The sequence below is a fragment of the Xenopus laevis genome, chromosome 7S, assembly GCF_017654675.1.
Source record: "Xenopus laevis strain J_2021 chromosome 7S, Xenopus_laevis_v10.1, whole genome shotgun sequence".
Lineage (NCBI taxonomy): Eukaryota > Metazoa > Chordata > Amphibia > Anura > Pipidae > Xenopus > Xenopus laevis.
In genome coordinates, this window is record NC_054384.1 from 309,816 (window position 1) to 331,172 (window position 21,357).

General features: G+C 44.0%; 1 protein-coding gene across 4 annotated transcripts in view; it reads left to right on the forward strand.

Moving 5' to 3' along the window:
* Positions 1-10,499: 10,499 nt before the first annotated feature.
* Positions 10,500-21,357, forward strand: part of sorcs1.S (sortilin-related VPS10 domain containing receptor 1 S homeolog) — a 122,789-nt gene continuing 111,931 nt past the window's right edge. For 3 of the 4 annotated variants that reach the window (XM_041570754.1, XM_041570753.1, XM_041570755.1), the window contains exon 1: positions 10,501-10,943. In XM_041570754.1, the coding sequence (XP_041426688.1) occupies positions 10,536-10,943 (408 nt within the window). In that variant the 5' untranslated portion in view covers positions 10,501-10,535. Of the gene's footprint in view, positions 10,944-21,357 lie in introns of all 4 variants that reach the window. The other variant, XM_018227212.2, reaches the window with a different exon arrangement.

Consider the following 21,357-nt stretch of genomic DNA (forward strand, 5'->3'; position numbering starts at 1 on the left):
TGAATTCTAAAAAGCCATTGGTGGCCAGGGCCCCCCTACAAGTAAAACAACCACATTGGTGCCAGGGTGCAGATTGGGGCTCCTGCTACGATGCCAGTGTCTCTGGGGTCATTTATTTAGGGGTCAGTAAGTTGCTAAGGCTTCTGGGCCATGGAGATCATTTCCCCACACATTCTATGAATATCCATTAATTATATTTCTCTTTGAGGTTAATATCTCATGAATATTTAACCATATAAAGTTCATAACAAGGACAGCCAATCAGAGAGTGAGGCGGGGCATATGCACAGAAGCATTGGATACAGACTGGAGGCTTCTGGGTAACACAGAAATGAGGGATCCCCCATTTGTCCTGCAGAGACCCCCAGCTGATAGCAAATGCACAGGCACAAAATTCATATGTTCCTTTACCTACACAGTCACATACTCAGTCAGGGGGATTGGGGGCTGCAGAGACCCCCCTCTTATGTTATATTTTGATTGGCTGATGATTTGGGCCCTATGTGCGGGGGCCCCTCTTGTGAAACACAACATGGCGCAGAACAGCATCTAAACTGTATCTAAATAAACCTGTTGTCCAGGACACACCCCAGACGGCTTGTAGCCCCCTCATTACTACCCTCGGGGGCCAGGCAGCTTAATTGGCCAATAAATGCCCTGAGTAACTGCCCCTCCTCCCCAAACACTTTATCCAAATTCCACTAGACAAATATTTACTGAGCCAATTTCAGCCATAAATAAACACAACGTTATGTTTTACAGTCGTTTTATTGGCGCTAAAGTGCCGCGCCCGCGTCTCGCCATTTTAATGCACTTTATACATGAACTTGTTGGATCCTTCAGTTTAGCTTGAGAAATGCAGCTCGGGATTATGTAATGAACAGCCAGTGATTTACCGGCCCAAACACATAAACACAATCTTGCAAAATAACATCCCGTAATTAGCCCCTAAATCTGCCCGACGGCCAATACCACCCCATAAATTCTATTTTATTGCACAATTAGCAGAGGAGGGAGTCACAGTCACCTCTGGGTTCTCAAATCTGACCTTGGGCTCTGCTGGATGTCACGCAAGGGGGACGTAAGACTCATCTTAAAGGAGAACTTAAGCCTAACTAAAGAAGTAGCTAGAAATGTTGTACGTGATGTTTTGTGCTTCTGTACCAGCCCAAGGCAACCACAGCCCTTTAGCAGTAAAGATCTGTGTCTCCAAAGATGCCCCAGTAGCTCCCCATCTTCTTTTCTGCTGATTCACTGATTCACATGCTCTGTGCTGCTGTCACTTACTGAGCTTAGGGAGCCACTCACAATATACAGTACACATAGAATAGAAATGTCACAATATAAGGCTGATTAGTAATTAATACACATAATTACTACATGGCAGCACAGAAACCAGTGCAATTAGCATCAGAATTGAATAATCAGCAAACCTGTAGCATCAGCTTATATTACAGCCAGGGAAGCTCATTTTCTGCTGCTGGATAATTAGTGACGAGCCCTAAGCTTAGCTTCTCAACAGCCAATCAGAGCCCACTGAGCATGTGAGTGTCACAGACACTTTCCAAGATGGTGACCCCCTGTGACACGTTTGAAGTCCTGGATCATTGCTGCTATTGACAAGCTCAAACTTTAGCCTCGTGCAATAAATTCACTATAGAAAATAGGACATTTTTAGCCATATTCATTTTTAGGGTTTAGTTCTCCTTTAATGCCATGCAGGGAAGGACATGAGACTGATCTAACCGAAATGTAGGGGGGATGTGAGACTGATGTGAATTTTTAATGGGGGAACATGTTAAACCTTTAAGATTAAATGATCGATTCAAATAAAACATTTCACAATGGGGTACGTGGGGGAGGGGCAAATGTTCTGCCTAAGAGGATGTCGCTGCTGCTGCAGGAGAAACAATCATTAGCAATAAATACATCAACCTGAATTAATTGATCTCATTACGTATGTGAAAACTGCAGTTTTTATATGAATTTAATGAGATCAATTAATTAAGGTTGAAGAAATCACTGAAATGGTTTAATAGTTATATTGTGAGTGTAATTTATAACCAAAAGAACGGGGATCCCCTTATCTGGAACCCCCTTATCTGACAGTTGGGCAAGATGGAGACAGTAGGACCAAACCGAGACAGTAGAACAAGATGGAGACAGTAGATCAAGATTGAGACAGTAGATCAAGATGGAGACAGTAGGACAAGATGGAGACAGTAGGGCAAGATGGAGACAGTAGGACAAGATGGAGACAGTAGGACAAGATGGAGACAGTAGGACAAGATGGAGACAGTAGGGCAAGATGGAGACAGTAGGGCAAGATGGAGACAGTAGGGCAAGATGGAGACAGTAGGGCAGGATGGAAACAGTAGGGCAAGAGGGAGACAATAGGGCAAGATGGAGACAGTAGGACAAAACCGAGACATTAGAACAAGATGGAGACAGTAGGACAACACTGAGTCAGTAGGGCAAGATGGAGACAGTAGAGCAAAACAGAAAGTAGGAAAAGATGGAGACAGTAAGACAAGATGGAGACAGTAGGGCAATATGGAGACAGTAATACAATTCCGAGACAGTAGAACAAGATGGAGACAGAAGGACAAGACTGAGTCAGTAGGACAAGATGGAGACATTAGAGCAATATAGAAAGTAAGGAGACAGTAAGACAAGATGGAGACTATAGGGCAAGATGGAGACAGTAGGGCAAGATGGAAACAGTAGGGCAAGATGGAGACAGTAGGACAAGATGGAGACAGTAGGACAAGACTAAGACAGTATGCCAAGATGGAGACAGTAGGGCAAGATGGAGACAGTAGAGCAAGATAGACAGTAGAGCAAGATAGACAGTAGGAAAAGATGGAGACAGTCAGACAAAATGGAGACAGTAGGGCAAGACGGAGATAGTGGGACAAGATGGAGACAGTAGGGCAAGATGGACAGTAGAGCCAGATAGACAGTAGGAAAAGGTGAAGATAGTAAGACAAGATGAAGACAGTAGGGCAAGACGGAGATAGTGGGACAAGATGGGGACAGTAGATCAAGATGGAGACAGTAGGACAAGATGGAGACATTAGGGCAAGATGGAGACAGTAGAGCAATATAGACAGTAGAGCAAGATAGACAGTAGGAAAAGGTGGAGACAGTAAGACAATATGGAGACAGTAGGGCAAGACGGAGACAGTGGGACAAGATGGAGACAGTAGGACAAGATGGGGACAGTAGGATAACATGGAGACAGTAGGGCAAGATGAAAACAGTAGGGCAAGATTTAGACAATAGGACAAGATGGAGACAGTAGGGCAAGACGGAGATAGTGGGACAAGATGGAGACAGTAGATCAAGATGGAGACAGTAGGACAAGATGGAGACATTAGGGCAAGATGGAGACAGTAGAGCAATATAGACAGTAGAGCAAGATAGACAGTAGGAAAAGGTGGAGACAGTAAGACAATATGGAGACAGTAGGGCAAGACGGAGACAGTGGGACAAGATGGAGACAGTAGGACAAGATGGGGACAGTAGGATAACATGGAGACAGTAGGGCAAGATGAAAACAGTAGGGCAAGATTTAGACAATAGGACAAGATGGAGACAGTAGGGCAAGATGGAGACAATAGGGTAAGATACAGACAGTAGGGCAAGATGGAGACAGTAGGACAAGATGCAGACAGTGGGACAAGATGTGGACAGTAGGGTAAGATGAAGACAGTAGTACAAGATGGGGACAGTAGGGTAAGATGGAGAAAGAGCAAGATGGAGACAGTAAGACAAGATGGAGACAGTAGGGAAAATGGAGACAGTAGGGCAAGATGAAAACAGTAGGGCAAGATTTAGACAATAGGACAAGATGGAGACAGTAAGGCAAGATTGAGACAGTAGGGTAAGATGGAGACAGTAGAACAATATGGAGACAGTAGGAGAAGGTGGAGACAGTAGGGCAATGAAGGAGACATCATGTGACACACTCACTCATGATTGGCTGAAGGCTAAATGATCCCTCCCCTGAGGAGTGTAAAGCAAAGAAATCAGCGTGTTTGGGCTTCATTCCTCTCCCCCCTTATTGCTTATTAGCCCCGGCCTAGGGCAGATTCTTAATCTTGTTGCTTCTTCAGATTTTTGGGTCCAAATGTAGATTGGTCTTTGTCTGGCCCCCAGGGAGGGACACACTAACAGGGTTATTATGGGAACCCAAAGATGGATCAGGGTCCCAGCTCTGAGCTCTAAACTGAATTGGGGTTCAGCACCTCCTTCCTTTCCATATTAATAACATTGTCAGCAATCAGCATTTTACTTGCCAGGTGGCAACCCTATTGGTATCGGGGGGGGCAGTGTTTAGCCCAGACATTAGCAGGATAAACACTTGTTCTGTGGCTTGAGGAGGCTGGTGCTGTGGACAAATTAAATTGCAGTCGGTTTTTGTTTTTCCCACCCGGGGGGGCCACTGGGGGGCTGTTATTTAGAGCAATTCATTTCTTATTCGGCTGCTCCCTGCCCCCTTTAATAAAAGTAATTGCTAAGGACACGTGATCTCTCCTGTCTCTGTTTGTTTTGCTTCCGACTTAATGAAAAGACAATTTCCCATGATTGTGGGACGGGAAGGCGCGGGGCCCCGAGTTCAGGTTCAGTAGGAATAAACAACCCCCTCCCCTGGTCCTGGGCAGGTTATTCGTTGAGGTTGGGGCAGGTGATGGGAATAGTCGTTACTTTCATTACTTTCCTGCCACAGGCTCAGAAGTCACTTCTAGAGGGGCCCCTATAGACACAACTCTGGGTCCCCTTGTTCTGGACTCACATCACACTCACTGAATCAGCTCTGGAACTAAAGGAACCGGGTTCTATTGTTCTGTTCCTGCTGCAGGTGATCTGGTTATTCCTCTCTGTTGTCTCCCCCGGGCCCTAATTAGAGCCCCAGCTCAGGCAGCTTCACTGACATCACCCCCAGGCTCAGGGGGTCTCACAGAGGAATAGTCATTATAAATCACTGCAGGAGGGTGAGAGGTGGGTGAGAGGGGGGATTACAGGTGTCACATATCCACCTCCAACCTCCCAGGTGCTGCCAGTGGTGCAATTCTATGTGTGTAGCTTTGCTCAGTAGATACAGTGATACAGGGATTCCATCCACTTTAACTATTGCTGAACTACAGGACCACCTTATAGTCAAAACTCGGATAACCCAACCCCCCCCTCATGTTCCCATAAACGACAGGCTCCTATGCTATCAACAGACTCAGCAGATCTTTAGGTGCCGCTCATTTCAACTACAGCTCCCAGAATCCTCTACAGACCAGGTGAGGGGAGGGAAATCGAGTGACTCTTTGTCTCTAAACAAGGAAGTAAAGAGGTTTTTCCCCCTCCCACTCCAATTTGCATATGTAAATTAGGATTCTGATTCAGTTCAGTATTCGGCAGAATCTTTTGCAAAGGATTCGGGGGGGGGGGGGGTTAGGTCGAATCCAAAATAGTGAATTCAGTGAATCCCTCGAAATGTTAAAAAACTTTTGTTTCTCATGAGCAGCCCCAGAGCTTCAGATCACTTTGGGTGCCATGTCGCCCCCTAAAAAGGCCTGGGCCATGGGGGTCTTTCCACACATCTGGGCCTGGGTATATTCCATAGGTTGCCATTATCTTAGGAAAGGCTCTCCTGCCTGCCCCAAAAATACATCATTTACCCTGTACCCCAGAATCTTGCCCCCCCTCAGGCAGCTCCAAAAGAGTTGAGAGAGCAGAATAAATGGCTCCTGTAGGCTCAGTGTGTAAATCAGAGGAGCTGCGGTTGGTACTGAACTCACTACACAAACTCCCCGCAGCCTGTAAAGTAAAATTAACAATAAACATGGGACGCATTTCTCTCCCCTTCGCTGCTCATACGTTTCACTGTGTTTCTGCCTCCGCTGCAAAAGATGCCACATAATTATGTTGTTTGGTGGCCAAAGAGCTTGTAATTAACTCCATGGGGAATGGGAACCAGCAGTAATGAACAGTCACATGGGGGGTATTTATCTGCTGCGCCACTGCAATATCAGCCCCACATTAAAGGGGCAGCTCACCCTTCAGCAAAACACTATCATCATATTATAAACATTAAAGACAATTTGCTATTAATTGTCATTTTTTAAGTTGGAATTATAGCTCTGCCCCCCCCCCCATTATGGAATGTAAGCCCCTGTCCAGTTACCAGGCGGAGTGTCCTTAGCAACCAGGAATGAGTGTGAAGCCGCATTATGTTCTGCCGCATTGGAAGATGGAGTGTTGCTGCATTGTTAGGTTCTGGCCACAGAGGGGGCTGGAGACAACAGGGGGATATTAGGGAAGGGAAATGAATCGATTAGGTAAATGTTGGGTGTTTTTGGGTACAGAGAACATTTTACACACTGACACTTATATCCACTTCTGCCCCAGGTGACACTTCACTACATGTGGCAAAAACTTTAAGATAACTTTTACTTGATAAAGGCCCATGCGGCTTGAAACGTTGTTGCGTTTGTTCAGATGATAAAGCCATGAAGTTCCAATAAAGGCTTTTTTAAACAAATCTTCAAGACTGGTGCTGTCTACTGTGATTTTGCAAAAACTTTAAGAGCCCAGATTTTAACTGTCAGCATTTCTATTTTTTTCCCTCCTGTGCTGTTACCTAAAACTTCTCTCAGGACAGACCTATATTAACTAGTTACCTGCCTATTGTCTATTAATACATGGACATTTTTTGATATCTGGGAATCCAAGACATGACATGTGATTAATCAGTTATTTTCCTCATTATATGGTCCTTTGGAGTGAGTGTTACAGGACTTACTCTGTAGTAGAACAGAAGGCTGAGCTCAGACAAAACCCTTTGAATTGTGCTGAAAACATGTTGAAACTTGAGCTATATCGGGTTTAAATATACAGTTGGAATGAGGTCCCTGCCCCAAAGAGCTTACAATCTATGAATTTTGGTTTTGATAAATATTTGATAAAGTCAGACCTGTGTCACAAAGCAAATCCTACAGATGCCACTCACTCTCCTGTTTGCCATCTATCGAAACCCCCTCCCCCAACCCTGCTCTTTCTTCTAGAAAGAGGGTATATAGAGCAGGAGACTGTCCTGGCAGGAGGGTATATAGAGCAGGAGACTGTCCTGGCAGGAGGGTATATAGAGCAGGAGACTGTCCTGGCAGGAGGGTATATAGAGCAGGAGACTGTCCTGGCAGGAGGGTATATAGAGCAGGAGACTGTCCTGGCAAGAGGGTTTATAGAGCAGGAGACTGTCCTGGCAGGAGGGTTTATAGGGCAGGAGACTGTCCTGGCAGGAGGGTATATTTGGCAGGAGACTGCCCTGGCAGGAGGGTATATTTGGCAGGAGACTGCCCTGGCAGGAGGGTATATATAGCAGGAGACTGCCCTGGCAGGAGGGTATATTTGGCAGGAGACTGCCCTGGCAGGAGGGTATATTTGGCAGGAGACTGCCCTGACAGGAGGGTATATTTGGCAGGAGGGTATATATGGCAGGAGACTTCCCTGGCTTGAGGGTATATAGAGCAGGAGACTGCCCTGGCAGGAGGGTATATTTGGCAGGAGACTGCCCTGGCAGGAGGGTATATTTGGCAGGAGACTGCCCTGGCAGGAGGGTATATTTGGCAGGAGACTTCCCTGGCAGGAGGGTATATATGGCAGGAGACTGCCCTGGCTGGAGGGTATATAGAGCAGGAGACTGTCCTGGCAGGAGGGTATATAGAGCAGGAGGGTATATACCAGTAATGCCCATACTTTACTAATACGAGGGCTACTTTTAGTGATGTTGTCCCATTATGATCTACTTCCATAAAACGTTGTTGGTATTCCCCCTCTGTGTAGTGTCCATACAGGTGGCAGCTGTCACACACAGGAATGGAGTGCTAGCCCCTCTGCCATTTTCCCAAATCCAGACATTGCCAGTCCGGGCCTGAGAGGGGTACCCCACCCCCTGTCATATTCATATTCACAAGGGGTTGAACCCCTCCCATCACAAAACTCCTCTGCGGTTTCATTGTTTAAATGTGTTGGAAAGTGACAAATCCCCATAATCCCGAGACGCTAATTAATAATTAATGTGATCGGCGCTAAATAATTCACAGCGTTCCCTGGCGTGTGATACTCGGCACTTTGTACTCACCCCCCCCTTATATATGAGCAGGTTCTGCTGACACCTCCATACGCTATACTGGTGAAACTAATGCCACCCCCCCCACACACAAAATAAGAAACATTTCCCATCTCCCCATTATTAGACAATTATTATTATTAGACAATTATTATTATTAGACAATTATTATTATTAGACAATTATTATTATGAGAAAATTATTATTATTATTATTAGACTATTATTATTATTATGAGACAATTATTATTATTATTAGACAATTAGTATTATGATTAGACAATTAGTATTATTATTATTATTATTAGATAATTATTATTATGAGACAATTATTATTATTATTATTAGACAATTAGTATTATTATTATTAGACAATTATTATTATTATGAGACAATTATTATTATTAGACAAATATTATTATTATTATTATTAGACAATTAGTATTATGATTAGACAATTAGTATTATTATTATTAGACAATTATTATTATTATTATTATTAGATAATATGCCTCATCTCTGGCTGATTTGTCCTGTACTGGGCAGGGGCTACTCAGTGTAGCTTTATGTTGGGGGCAAATAAATCCTACTGGTTTGAAATGGTTTTAGCAAGCAGTGGTCCATATTACAGAGAGACCCAGACTCAGGACTCTTTTCTAGGTGGGACTGAGCTGGAGTCACATGACTGGAAGCAGAAATAATGGACATTTGTCACATCACTACAGCTCTGCAACTGAACTGCAATTCCCAGAACCCCAGCTGTGAGTGCACGTGGGCAGTTGATAGTTACCCCCCCCCCCAGCACTTCCCATACTATAAAAGAGACCCAATAAATTTGGTGCATGTCTGGCTGGGGGCCCAACAAGCAGATTATAAAGCAGCCCTATTGGACAAGGACCTCATGAACCTGATATAGTGGGACCTGCCTGACAAATAAGTGGATTGTTTTCAGCCCAGACCCGCCCCCGAGGGCCCAATACTTGGCTGAATAATTTGCTTAATTGTCAGACTCTATTGGCCAATGTGTCGACACTTTGAGTTGACAGTTGTGTTTGGCCAATACGATGCCCTCGACCAATATCTGGCAGAGCAGAAGCTCATTGACTATTGGAGGAAAACCCTAATGGAAAAGGAACATATTGACTTCTGATTGGTCTGCACATCCCAAGGTCTAGAAACTATTGGAGCAGCCTGTGACTTGTTTACTTTGTCCCCAGAATCCCCTCCATTCACTCTCATGTAATACATCATGTAATATAATAATATAATGTCATATAATGTAACGTATAATATAATATAATGTAATGTAATAAAGTGTAATATAATATAATACACAAAAGCCATGAATATCCTGTAAATTATATCCTTATAAACAGTGAGTTCTGATGTCATCAGTTATAAACGGTGAGTTCTGATGTCATTTCTGTCACATGACTCACTTAAATTTGTGTATTAAAATAAATAAAGTACCCCCAGTTGCAAAATATGAGGATATTAGAAGTTACCTGGGAGTTCCATGACCTGTATAAAAACACTCAGCCTTCGGCCTCGTACTTTTATATGGTCATGAAACTCCTCGGTAACTTATATTATCCTTATATTTTACAAGAGGGGCTACTTTATTCACTATATAATATAATGGGTCAGCACCTCTTTTGCCCACATCAGATGCAGTTTTGTTGCCCAGTGCCCCCAGTATTGGCTCAAGGACAAGTTACTGCCCCTTATACTTTATATCTAATAATTTCTATCTAATAATTTCTATCTAATAATTGATATCTAATAATTTCTATCTAATAATTTCTATCTAATAAGAGGTCCCATTGTTAAACTTCACTTGACTCTGTGTCACTTCTGCTCCAGTTCTGATCTCACCCCCCCCCACACACTGCCCCACCAGTACAATCCTCTCCCCTCAGCTCCACTGGTCTGTCCCCCCCCTCTCTATTATTTATGCTTTGGCTCCAACTCTTCTCATTTGTCCAACTCCCCCCCCCACCACGTGCCCAATACAAAGTTTCTGATACCCCCCCCCCCACATTTCCCAAATACCCAGTTTATCTGCCCCGGTCTGTCATGTCCCCCCCCCCCACAGGATTCTCTCCAGTTTCTCCCCCACCCACATACTCCCCCAAACCTGCACATCCTCCTCTTACCCCCCCCACTCACCTGTTCTCTCTTCCCCCCACATTCCCGCCCCCCCTCCTGCTGCAGCAGCAACTGCCCCCCCGCTCCCCTCCAGCTCTGCCCCCCCCCGGCTGCCCCTCCCCGTGTCTGACAGTTGAGAAGAAGAAGTCGGAGCGACACTGGCGCTGGGGCCGGACAGTCGCTGTCGCTGGTGCTTCAGACAAAGTCGGATGGAGTCGCAATTGGAGTCGGAGTTAAAGTCTGAGTCGGAGTGAGGGGGAGGGATGTGGGGGCTTCTGGTGCTGCTGCTTCTCTGGGGCAGTTGGGGGGGCAGCGGGCGCCTCATTTACCCCTCGGGTCTCCTCACGGTCCGGCGGCAGAATCACTTGGGGTCGGGTCAGGAGGGGGGTCGCGCTGGGGAACAGAGAGGAGACACCGGGAACAGAGGGAAGAGCGGGGGTCGCAGACTCACCTGGGTCAGGACTGAGGATTCTCGGGCGGACGAGCAGGACTGGATCTCCGGGAATCGGCCGAGGAATCCCGACAAAGTGACCGCAATGAGGGACGAGGATTCGGAGAGAAGAACGAGGTTCCGGGCGGAGGAGTTTGAGCTCAAAACCAACAGCTTCTCCCTCACCGGAGACTCGGCCCATAACCAGGCGATGGTCCATTGGTCCGGCCACAACAGCAGCGTGAGTCTCTCTATAGTACTAATGAGTATCTGTCTCCTACTGTATGTCAGTAATGTGTCTCTCTATAGTACTAATGAGTATCTCACTGTATAGCAGTAATGAGTCTCTCTATAGTACTAATGAGTATCTCACTGTATAGCAGTAATGAGTCTCTCTATAGTACTAATGAGTATCTGTCTCCTACTGTATAGCAGTAATGAGTCTCTCTATAGTACTAATGAGTATCTCACTGTATAGCAGTAATGAGTCTCTCTATAGTACTAATGAGTATCTCACTGTATAGCAGTAATGAGTCTCTCTATAGTACTAATGAGTATCTGTCTCCTACTGTATATTAGTAATGAGTCTCTCTATAGTACTAATGAGTATCTCACTCTATATTAGTAATGAGTCTCACCCACTTAGTAATAATGAGTCTCTCTATAGCACTAATGAGTATCTCACTCACTGTATTGCAGTAATGAGTATCTCTCCTATTCTATAATAATAATGAGTCTCACAGACTTTATAGTAATAATGAGTCTCCCTCACTGTATATTAGTAATGAGTCTCACCCACTTACTAATAATCAGTCTCCCCCACTCTATATTAGTAATGAGTATCTCTCCTGCTGTATATTAGTAATGAGTATCTCTCCTGCTGTATATTAGTAATGAGTATCTCTCCTGCTGTATATTAGTAATGAGTCTCTCTCCTATTGTATATTAATAATGAGTCTCACTGACTGTATAGTAACAATGAGTCCCTCACTGACTGTATATTAGTAATAATGAGTCTCCCTCACTGTATATTAGTAATGAGTATCTCACTCACTGTGTATAGTAATAATGAGTCTCTCTCCTATTGTATAGTAATAATAATGAGTGTCTTACTGTATATTAGTAATGAGTCTCTGGCACTGACTGTATAGTACTACTGAGTCTCTCCTACTGTATAATAATAATGCGTCTCTCTCCTACTGTATAGTACTACTGAGTATCTGTCCGTCTGTATATTAGTAATGAGTATCTGACTGTATAGTACTACTGAGTCTCTCTCCTACTATAAAGTAGTACTGAGTATCTGCCGCTGACTGTTTAGTAATAATGACTATCTGTCTGAATATTAGTAATAATGAGTATCTTTCTGTATATTAGAAATAAGTATCTGTCTGTATATTAGTAACCCTTAGTATATGTCTTACTGTATACTAGTAATGAGTATCTTACCGTATAGTAATGATGAGTATCTGTGGGAATGTATAGTAATCATGAGTTACTTTGGGACTGTATAGTAATGATGGGTATCTGTAGGACTGTATGGTAATAATGAGTATCTGTAGGACTGTATGGTAATAATGAGTATCTGTGAGACTGTATAGTAACGATGAGTATCTGTGAGACTGTATAGTAATGATGAGTATCTTTGGGACGGTATAGTAATGATAAGTATCTGTGAGACTGTATAGTAATGATGAGTATCTGTGGGACTGTATGTAATGATGAGTATCTGTGAGACTGTATAGTAATTATGAGTATCTTTGGGACGGTATAGTAATGATAAGTATCTGTGAGACTGTATAGTAATGATGAGTATCTGTGAGACTGTATAGTAATGATGAGTATCTGTGGGACTGTATAGTAATGATGAGTATCTTTGGGACAGTATAGTAATGATGAGTATCTGCAGGACTGTATAGTAATGAAGAGTATCTGTAGGACTGTATAGTAATGATGAGTATCTGTGAGACTGCATAGTAATGATGAGTATCTTTGGAATGGTATAGTAATGATGAGTATCTGTAGGACTGTATAGTAATGATGAGTATCTGTAAGACTGTATAGTAATGATGAGTATCTGTGAGACTGTATAGTAATGATGAGTATCTGTAGGACTGTATAGTAATGATGAGTATCTGTAGGACTGTATAGTAATGATGAGTATCTGTAGGACTGTATAGTAATGATGAGTATCTGTAAGACTGTATAGTAATGACGAGTACCTGTGGGACTGTATAGTAATGATTAGTATCTGTGAGACTGTATAGTAATGATGAGTATCTGTGGGACTGTATAGTAATGATGAGTATCTTTGGGACAGTATAGTAACGATGAGTATCTGCAGGACTGTATAGTAATGATGAGTATCTGTAGGACTGTATAGTAATGATGAGTATCTGTGAGACTGCATAGTAATGATGAGTATCTTTGGAATGGTATAGTAATGATGAGTATCTGTAGGACTGTATAGTAATGATGAGTATCTGTAAGACTGTATAGTAATGATGAGTATCTGTGAGACTGTATAGTAATGATGAGTATCTGTAGGACTGTATAGTAATGATGAGTATCTTTGGGACAGTATAGTAATGATGAGTATCTGCAGGACTGTATAGTAATGATGAGTATCTGTAGGACTGTATAGTAATGATGAGTATCTGTGAGACTGTATAGTAATGATGAGTATCTGTAGGACTGTATAGTAATGATGAGTATCTGTAGGACTGTATAGTAATGATGAGTATCTGTGAGACTGTATAGTAATGATGAGTATCTGTGTTTTAAAAACAAATCATAATTACTACAAGTTTTGTTGTGTTTCTGGCCTCAATATTGACATTGATTCTGAGTCTTGTACATTACTACTGAGTATCTCTGTTTTATAAAGTACTGAAGGGCTTTGGCTTCTGTTTATAACCAGTGGCTCTGTATAGTAGTGTCAGGTATGTGTGGCCTCAATTGTACTGGTGGTCTCAGTGGGTCTGTAATAGTGATATGTGGGTGGAGCACTATTTCAGTGAGTTCAGGCTCAAATGTCAGCCAATCATTTAGGATTAGGGTTGGGCATGGGTCACTTGGGGGAAGTATATTCCTCCTGTACCTGTGTGAGAACACACAGGTACAGGTCGTGTGTGGATCTGGCCCTACTGTCTCCATCTTGTCCTACTGTCTCCATCTTGTCCTACTGTCTCCATCTTGTCCTACTGTCTCCATCTTGTCCTACTGTCTCCATCTTGTCCTACTATCTCCATCTTGTCCTACTGTCTCCATCTTGTCCTACTGTCTCCATCTTGCCCTACTGTCTCCACCTTGTCCTACTGTCTCCATCTTGTCCTACTGTCTCCATCTTGTCCTACTGTCTCCATCATGTCCTACTATCTCCATCTTGTCCTACTGTCTCCATCTTGTCCTACTGTCTCCATCTTGCCCTACTGTCTCCATCTTGACTTACTGTCTCCATCTTGTCCTACTGTCTCCATCTTGCCCTACTGTCTCCATCTTGACTTACTGTCTCCATCTTGTCCTACTGTCTCCATCTTGTCCTACTGTCTCCATCTTGCCCTACTGTCTCCATCTTGACTTACTGTCTCCATCTTGTCCTACTGTCTCCATCTTGCCCTACTGTCTCCATCTTGACTTACTGTCTCCACCTTGTCCTACTGTCTCCATCTTGTCCTACTGTCTCCATCTTGTCCTACTGTCTCCATCTTGTCCTATATTGCCACCTTCTCCTACTGTCTGCACATTGTCCTACTGCACAGGTAGATATTTGTGCCAGTGATTTGGTTGATGTATAGATGGTGGCTACTGCATGGGCAGAGATAAGACAAAGAGAACTCAGGTGGGACAGTGGAGAAGCTCAGATGATCTTGTGTGGCACAATATGGCACAAGCATTTTATCCACAGTTTAATCTCTGCCTGATGCCCAGGAGCCCCAAGGGTGACATTAGACCATCAATAACTAATAGACATTTAAGGCAGGGTTCCTGGTTTAGGAGGTCCCGAGGGGGGGGTCATGGGATGTGCTGGAGATGATTTAACCCTGAGGGTTATGAGAGCAGAAACAAGAAAGTGACAGTTAAGAACAACTACCGGGAGAACTGTCCCCGACCCCAGTTTAAACGTGTTTTGCTTCACTCTTAGATTGACTTTAACTTAATTCCCCAGAGGAGGAGATTGAGGCACTTAACTCAATTCTGACTTTCTGAAAGTAATAATGATCTATGTTGTAAATAGTGGAGGATATAGTGGGGGATAAAGTGCTTCTCTCTGGATAGGCAGGAGATTAATGTAAGGAAGGGAGGGGGCTCCACCTGACATCCCAGGGTCCATGTCATTAGGGACACATCACAAATGCTCTTATCTTGTACAACTGGCGCTCGGGGAGATTGTGCACTCGGCTGAATGGCAGAACATTAGTTCTGAGTGGATCTCCCCTCCAGTTCTCTTTGTACATCAGCGTTATATGGATCTGAGGTTTTAGGGGGCAAAATCAGCATTTTACAAATGTAAACAAAATACATAAACTTAATGTACTAACATGCTCCTCGTGGGTTGGGAAACTAATGTGCTCCTCATTGAGTTGGCTGATTAATGTGCCCGTCATTGGGTTGGGCTATTAACATGGCTCTCGACTGGTTGGGCGACTAACGTGCTCGGCATTGGGTTGGCGACTAACATGCTCCTCATTGGGTTGGGCTACTAACATGCTCCTCATTGGGTTGGGCGACTAACATGCTCCTCATTTGGTTGGACGACTAACGTGCTCCTCATTGGGTTGAGCGACTAACATGCCTCTCAACTGGTTGGGTGGCTAATGTGCTGCTCATTGGGTTGGGCGACTAATATGCCTCTCAACTGGTTAGGCGACTAACGTTATCCTAATTGGGTTGGGTGACTAACGTGCCTCTCAACTTGTTGGGCGACTAACGTGCTCCTCATTGGGTTTGGCGACTAACGTGCCTCTCAACTGGTTGGGCGACTAACGTGCCTCTCAACTGATTGGGTGATTAACGTGCTCCTCATTGGGTTGGGCGAACAACATGCCTCTTAACTGGTTGGGCGATTAACGTGCTCCTCATTGGGTTGGGCAAATTATATGCCTCTCAACTGGTTTGGCGACTAACGTTATCCTCATTATGTTGGGTGACTAACGTGCTACTCATTTGGTTGGGCGACTAATGTGCTCCTCATTGGGTTGGTCGACTAACGTGCCTCTCAACTGGTTGGGCAACTGACATGCCCCATGTTGGGTTGGGCGACTAACGTGCCTGTCATTGGGTTGGCGACTAACATGCCTCTCAACTGGTTGGGCGACTAACGTGCTCCTGTGAGATTAACTTGTTCCTCATTGAGTTGGGTGACTAATGTGCCCTCATCGAGCTGGAGGAAAACTTCATAAAATATTGTGACTGGTCAAGTTTTCATTACAAGTTTTTCCTCTACTGATTGATTCCGGCCCATAATTCCCCCTGGTAGTGAATAGAGCGGATATTTGGCACCAATCGGACTGGGCACTGGGCCTCACTGGCTTTACTTTGGCACAAGCTGAGTTGAAATAAATGACTCTCGTGCATCCGCCTGCCAGAATCAGAGATACAGTGAATGGGGAGGGGGATTCATGGGCAACATTGGCTCCTTCATCCTCGCCCTATTTTTCATTTAACCCTACAAACGCCAGAGCTCTTTGATCTTGACTGGTAGCCTAGAATATAGGTTCTATGGCAGTTAAGTGGTTAAATCTTTTACATTCTGGAGGTGCCCCTGTTGACTAATGGAGGATGGGGAGGTTGGAGGCAGTGGGTTAATATTTAGTAAAGAACATGTTGGCCCTTGATTGGGGCCCGGCTCAAGTTCTGGCCACATTCACCCCCCCCAGCTGGTGAGGTCACCAAGTCCTGTGTGTCACATGGAACATCAGACCCAGTGACTCATCTTCCTCTGGCTCCTCCCCCTCTTTGCAGAAGAACCGCCCTGAATAGGGTTCATGGCCAGTGGGTAAATATGGGTGTGGCATAGACAGCCTGTGCGCTGTGCATGGGGCGGAGTTAAATGCTATAAAGGTGATTAATAATAATTAACCCATATAAAAATAATCATCAGCTTTTTGTTATGTTTGTGCCATGTGACTGGCCAACAAGGCTAACACACAGTACAATAAGTGGAAGGACAAGGAAATGAAATGGATCAGCACTAGATAACACTGAAAGGGTTAAATAGCCTCTCTCTGGTTTGACCTGCAGATTTGTGGAGACTGTTTGAGGGTATTCGGGAGACTCGTCAGTTTGGGGAGTAAAAGAAATATTTATCTCTTTATTACCGTATTCCACACAAAGTCGTTTGATGAGACAAATGGAAGTCATTAATGAGCGTCACTTTCTCGCTGCCAAACCAGTGTTTTATCACAAGGACTTTTTGGGTAAATAACTTCTGTGCCGGAGCCAAATGCTGGAGCCGACAGTCAAGATGCAATTTCTCTGCCGTTCAGCAAGGGGTTAAATCTGCCCTGGACACAGACACAATTTGCCATTAAGGCCATGTATAGTGTATGTGAGTGTGAGTGAGTGTATTTGAGTGTGTGAGTGAGTGTGTGTGTGTGTGTATGTTAGTGTGAGTTTATGGGGGTCTCTGTGAGTGGGTGTAGGGGCTCTGGGAGTTTATTTCGAGGGGCTTGGACTTTTGGAACTATTTCTAACCAAATAACTGCATCCTTGGCAGATTACCATTGGTATAGATGTTAACACTTTCAGCCCTGTATAATTTGATACTCTCACACTCACAACATTATTATGCCTATATATTATACAGTTACTGTCTGTGTGTATATGATATGGGGGTGTCTATATATTATACACTTACTGTCTGTGTGTATATGATATGGGGGTGTCTATATATTATACACTTACTGTCTGTGTGTATATGATATGGGGGTGTCTATATATTATACAGTTACTGTCTGTGTGTATATGATATGGGGGTGTCTATATATTATACAGTTACTGTCTGTGTGTATATGATATGGGGGTGTCTATATATTATACAGTTACTGTCTGTGTGTATATGATATGGGGGTGTCTATATATTATACACTTACTGTCTGGGTGTATATGATATGGGGGTGTCTATATATTATACACTTACTGTCTGTGTGTATATATATGGGGGTGCCTATATATAATAGTTAGTGCCAGTGAATTTACTAATAATAAAATAATATGTGCTGGGACAGGTGGGTTATTATATTAATTGAGCTTCTCATTGGCCCTTTGGAAGATAAAGGCCTCATGTCTATGGTGCGAGTCAGACTCACTTTAGAGCCGTTTTGTCTAATAAATAATAATCCCGGGATTAAAGGGCAAGTAGGTCACCCTCATATTAAATCCTATCATTAGCTTTGTGCTATAGTTTCCATTTTCAGGCAGGGACGTATTTGTCAGCCCATCGTGTCAGTGAAATCAGCGGATCCATAGAGTCCTGCGCTCGTTGTAATGAGACATAAATTCAGCCTCCAATCCGGACGTTGGGTTGTACATCTCAATTCCGTGCGGCTGGAACATCGCATAGAGAGAAACAGGTCCCCGGGGGTTGGAGGAAGATTACTGGAGCCCAATCTGCGCTACAACTCCCTGCATCTCCTGACAGTTATTAGCTGCTTTACACACAATATATTTGAAATTGTCTTGTTTGTGGCAGAGGAGGGTCTGCAGTACAAATCTGTATGTATAGAAGCACCAAGCTCTGTTATCCACCTGTACCTACCTCTGATCTTATACTAACAAACAAATGGACCTACCCTTCCCCTATTCCTCCCCTGCCCACCACTCCATTGATCCCACCCTGTGTGTATCCACTGGTTAAAGGGGAAGTTAATTCTGAAATGTGGTGTTAGCATGTGGTGCAAACAGTGCAAATCATGGGGCAGTTTGTAACTTGTCTTTCTTATTTATTCTAGTGTCGAATAGATGTTGAGGCTCTACCCATTAACAAGCAGAATAGGGTTCTCCCAGCAGAGTCATGGCTGTAGCTGTTATCAGTGGAGGCTGCAGCGAGTAGAAAATGTACAAACATAAAACAAGGAGTGGATTGTCCCGTCATTTTTCGTTCCATGTCGATCTGTAGTTTAGTCGATGTCGAGGTGACAAGTTAGAAGATTTCTGTCGCTAATGATAATATCTCTGCAGGTATTGCCTGTCTGACCATATCATTGAGTGACTGTCACTTCTATTTGTCAGATATAAATTTCCTACAATTGTGTCACTGCCAGAACATCATCTCATTTGTTCTTTTACTACTTTATTTCATCTGAATGGTTAGTGGCAGGTCGGGAGTTAGGGCTCTACAATAGGAAAAGCTGCAGGTCTGTATATCTGTATATACTGTCTATGGCCGGCTACAGGGTTACATACAGACATACTGTAGGGGTAGGTACACACTCACCTTAGGGGTAGGTACAGACAGGTTCCATCCCATAATGACACTGGAATAGGATTCGCCTCTAGTGTGAGCGTGTGGATTAGTACTGGAGCTGCCATAGTGTAAGTACTGGAGCTGCCATACTGTTTCCCTCAGTGCAGTGTGAGGTTACAGTTCATCTGGCACTGCTCAATAATATCCTCATGTCCGGATGCTGCTCCTCTGCTTTTATGGTTGCGCCGGAGCCAAGTGCATTTATCTCTCTGAATAAACAGAAACTTATTCCCAAATTTATGTGAAGAGAGAAAAGGGCTGAAATCAGCGATTCCTCGGCATTTCCATAATGACTGCGACATCACAGCCAAAGCCTGAGCAACTGCCATTTGATATGGCGACTGCCAATATTGTGCTGGATTAATAGTGAAATCCGGGCACAACCAACGGGGGGGGGGGGGATATTCTGCAGCGACACTTGTAAAAGAACTGACCCCAAACCTACAGGGCCTGGAAGTGAAGGTGATGCTCACACAATACTTGTCTCCCAGTGTAAATATGTGGGGGCAACTTTCAGTAACGCAGGACAGACGGACACTGGGCCTTTCCTCTTATATGAACCTACAGACACTGACCCCCAATCACTCATTACACCCCCAACCTGCTATGCTAAATGTATTCACTCCTGCGTGGAGTGGGGTAGAGTGGGAGAAAGTGGAAGAGAGAGTGTGCGAGACAGTTATGAAAATGAGTTCTGCACATTAGAGTGAAGAGACAGAGGGACACAATGAAGCAATGTCCTGGCCCCACGACCTATAGAGACGCCCCGTTGCTAAGGAGGACAAGGAGGGGGACTGGTGATAAGTGTGAGTTGGACCCACTGTACAAACCTTTCTCCCCAACACATAAGAATGGATTTTAGGAACAGCTCACTCTATGCTGCTCGATACATCAATGTGAATATTCTATAATTGGGCTCAGGGGAGCAAGTGAGAGACTGGGACCCACTGTACCAAAGATACCCCATTATATCCCCCCATTGTACCCACATGCACCTGCTGCAAAGCATTCTGGGAGCAAACTGAGTGTAACATCAATTCCATCCCCCGATCATTTGTAGCTTTATTGGCTCTTTGTCTGCCATTTGCCCGGAAACCCGGAGAAAAAGCAAATTATCATCAAAACTCTGATTCTGCCCATTAAAATAATGAACAGATTCCCAATCTCTCAGCTTCAAATCAGCCAACAGCGACACTCAGACGGGTCAGAACTGCACTTTCTCTGCCAGTTTCCGTATTGTGCTGGCGCTGGTTCTGACTACTGAGTCCAATTCATCCATTTATCCACCAATTATCCTATATCTGCTGCTTCGACTCAGCGACAAATGTATGTAATAAACATAAGTACAATGTAACCCCCATATTATATACACACAGACAGTAACACAGTAACATAGTAACATAGTAAGTCAGGTTGAAAAAAGACTCCATCAAGTTCAACTTTTTTACTTTTTTTAACCTGTCTAACTTTCAGTTGATGATGTCAATGGGTGAAAGTGAAAGTTCATCCTTTGATAAAAACGCCTTTCAAAATCCCATAGAAATGAATGAGAGAGGCTGAATTTCACTCTGAAGATGGAGATCTCTAACTTCACTCTTTGAGAAATCGACCCCTTTGTGTTGCTGAATGGTTTCAGTGGAATGTTCTGTAGCTTTAAAAACCTTTTGCGCAGTTCCAGTTCTTTCCCTTGTGTCCCCAGTGATTTGGGCAGAATTATGAGTGAGTGGCGCTGGTGGTGTTACACATGCCGGTGGCACGGGGAGAGCCGGAGGGACATGTCACTTATTTATGGGACGGACGAGCAGATGTCTCACTAATGTGGGTTTGATCAATGGCTCTGCTGGAAACAATGGAACGAAATGATCTCGTATGAGAGGTGAGTCCCATCCAGAATGCCACGCGCAGCCTCTCTCCATCTGTTTCTTCCAGGGCACATGTGGGCTCCCTTTAATCACGGCCTCAAAAAGCTTTTTATCTTGTGAGGAATGAAATCTCTTTGTTTTGTCCCTTTCGGCAGTGATGGGGGGGGGACTATATAAGTCATTGCGGCTCTGAGACAAGTGGAGTTTTATGGAGAAATTGAAAAAAATTCAGCCCTGGCCCCTGGCTCCTCTCACCTGTGCCCATTTACCCACCTGTGCCCATTTACCCACCTGTGCCCATTTACCCACCTGTGCCCATTTACCCA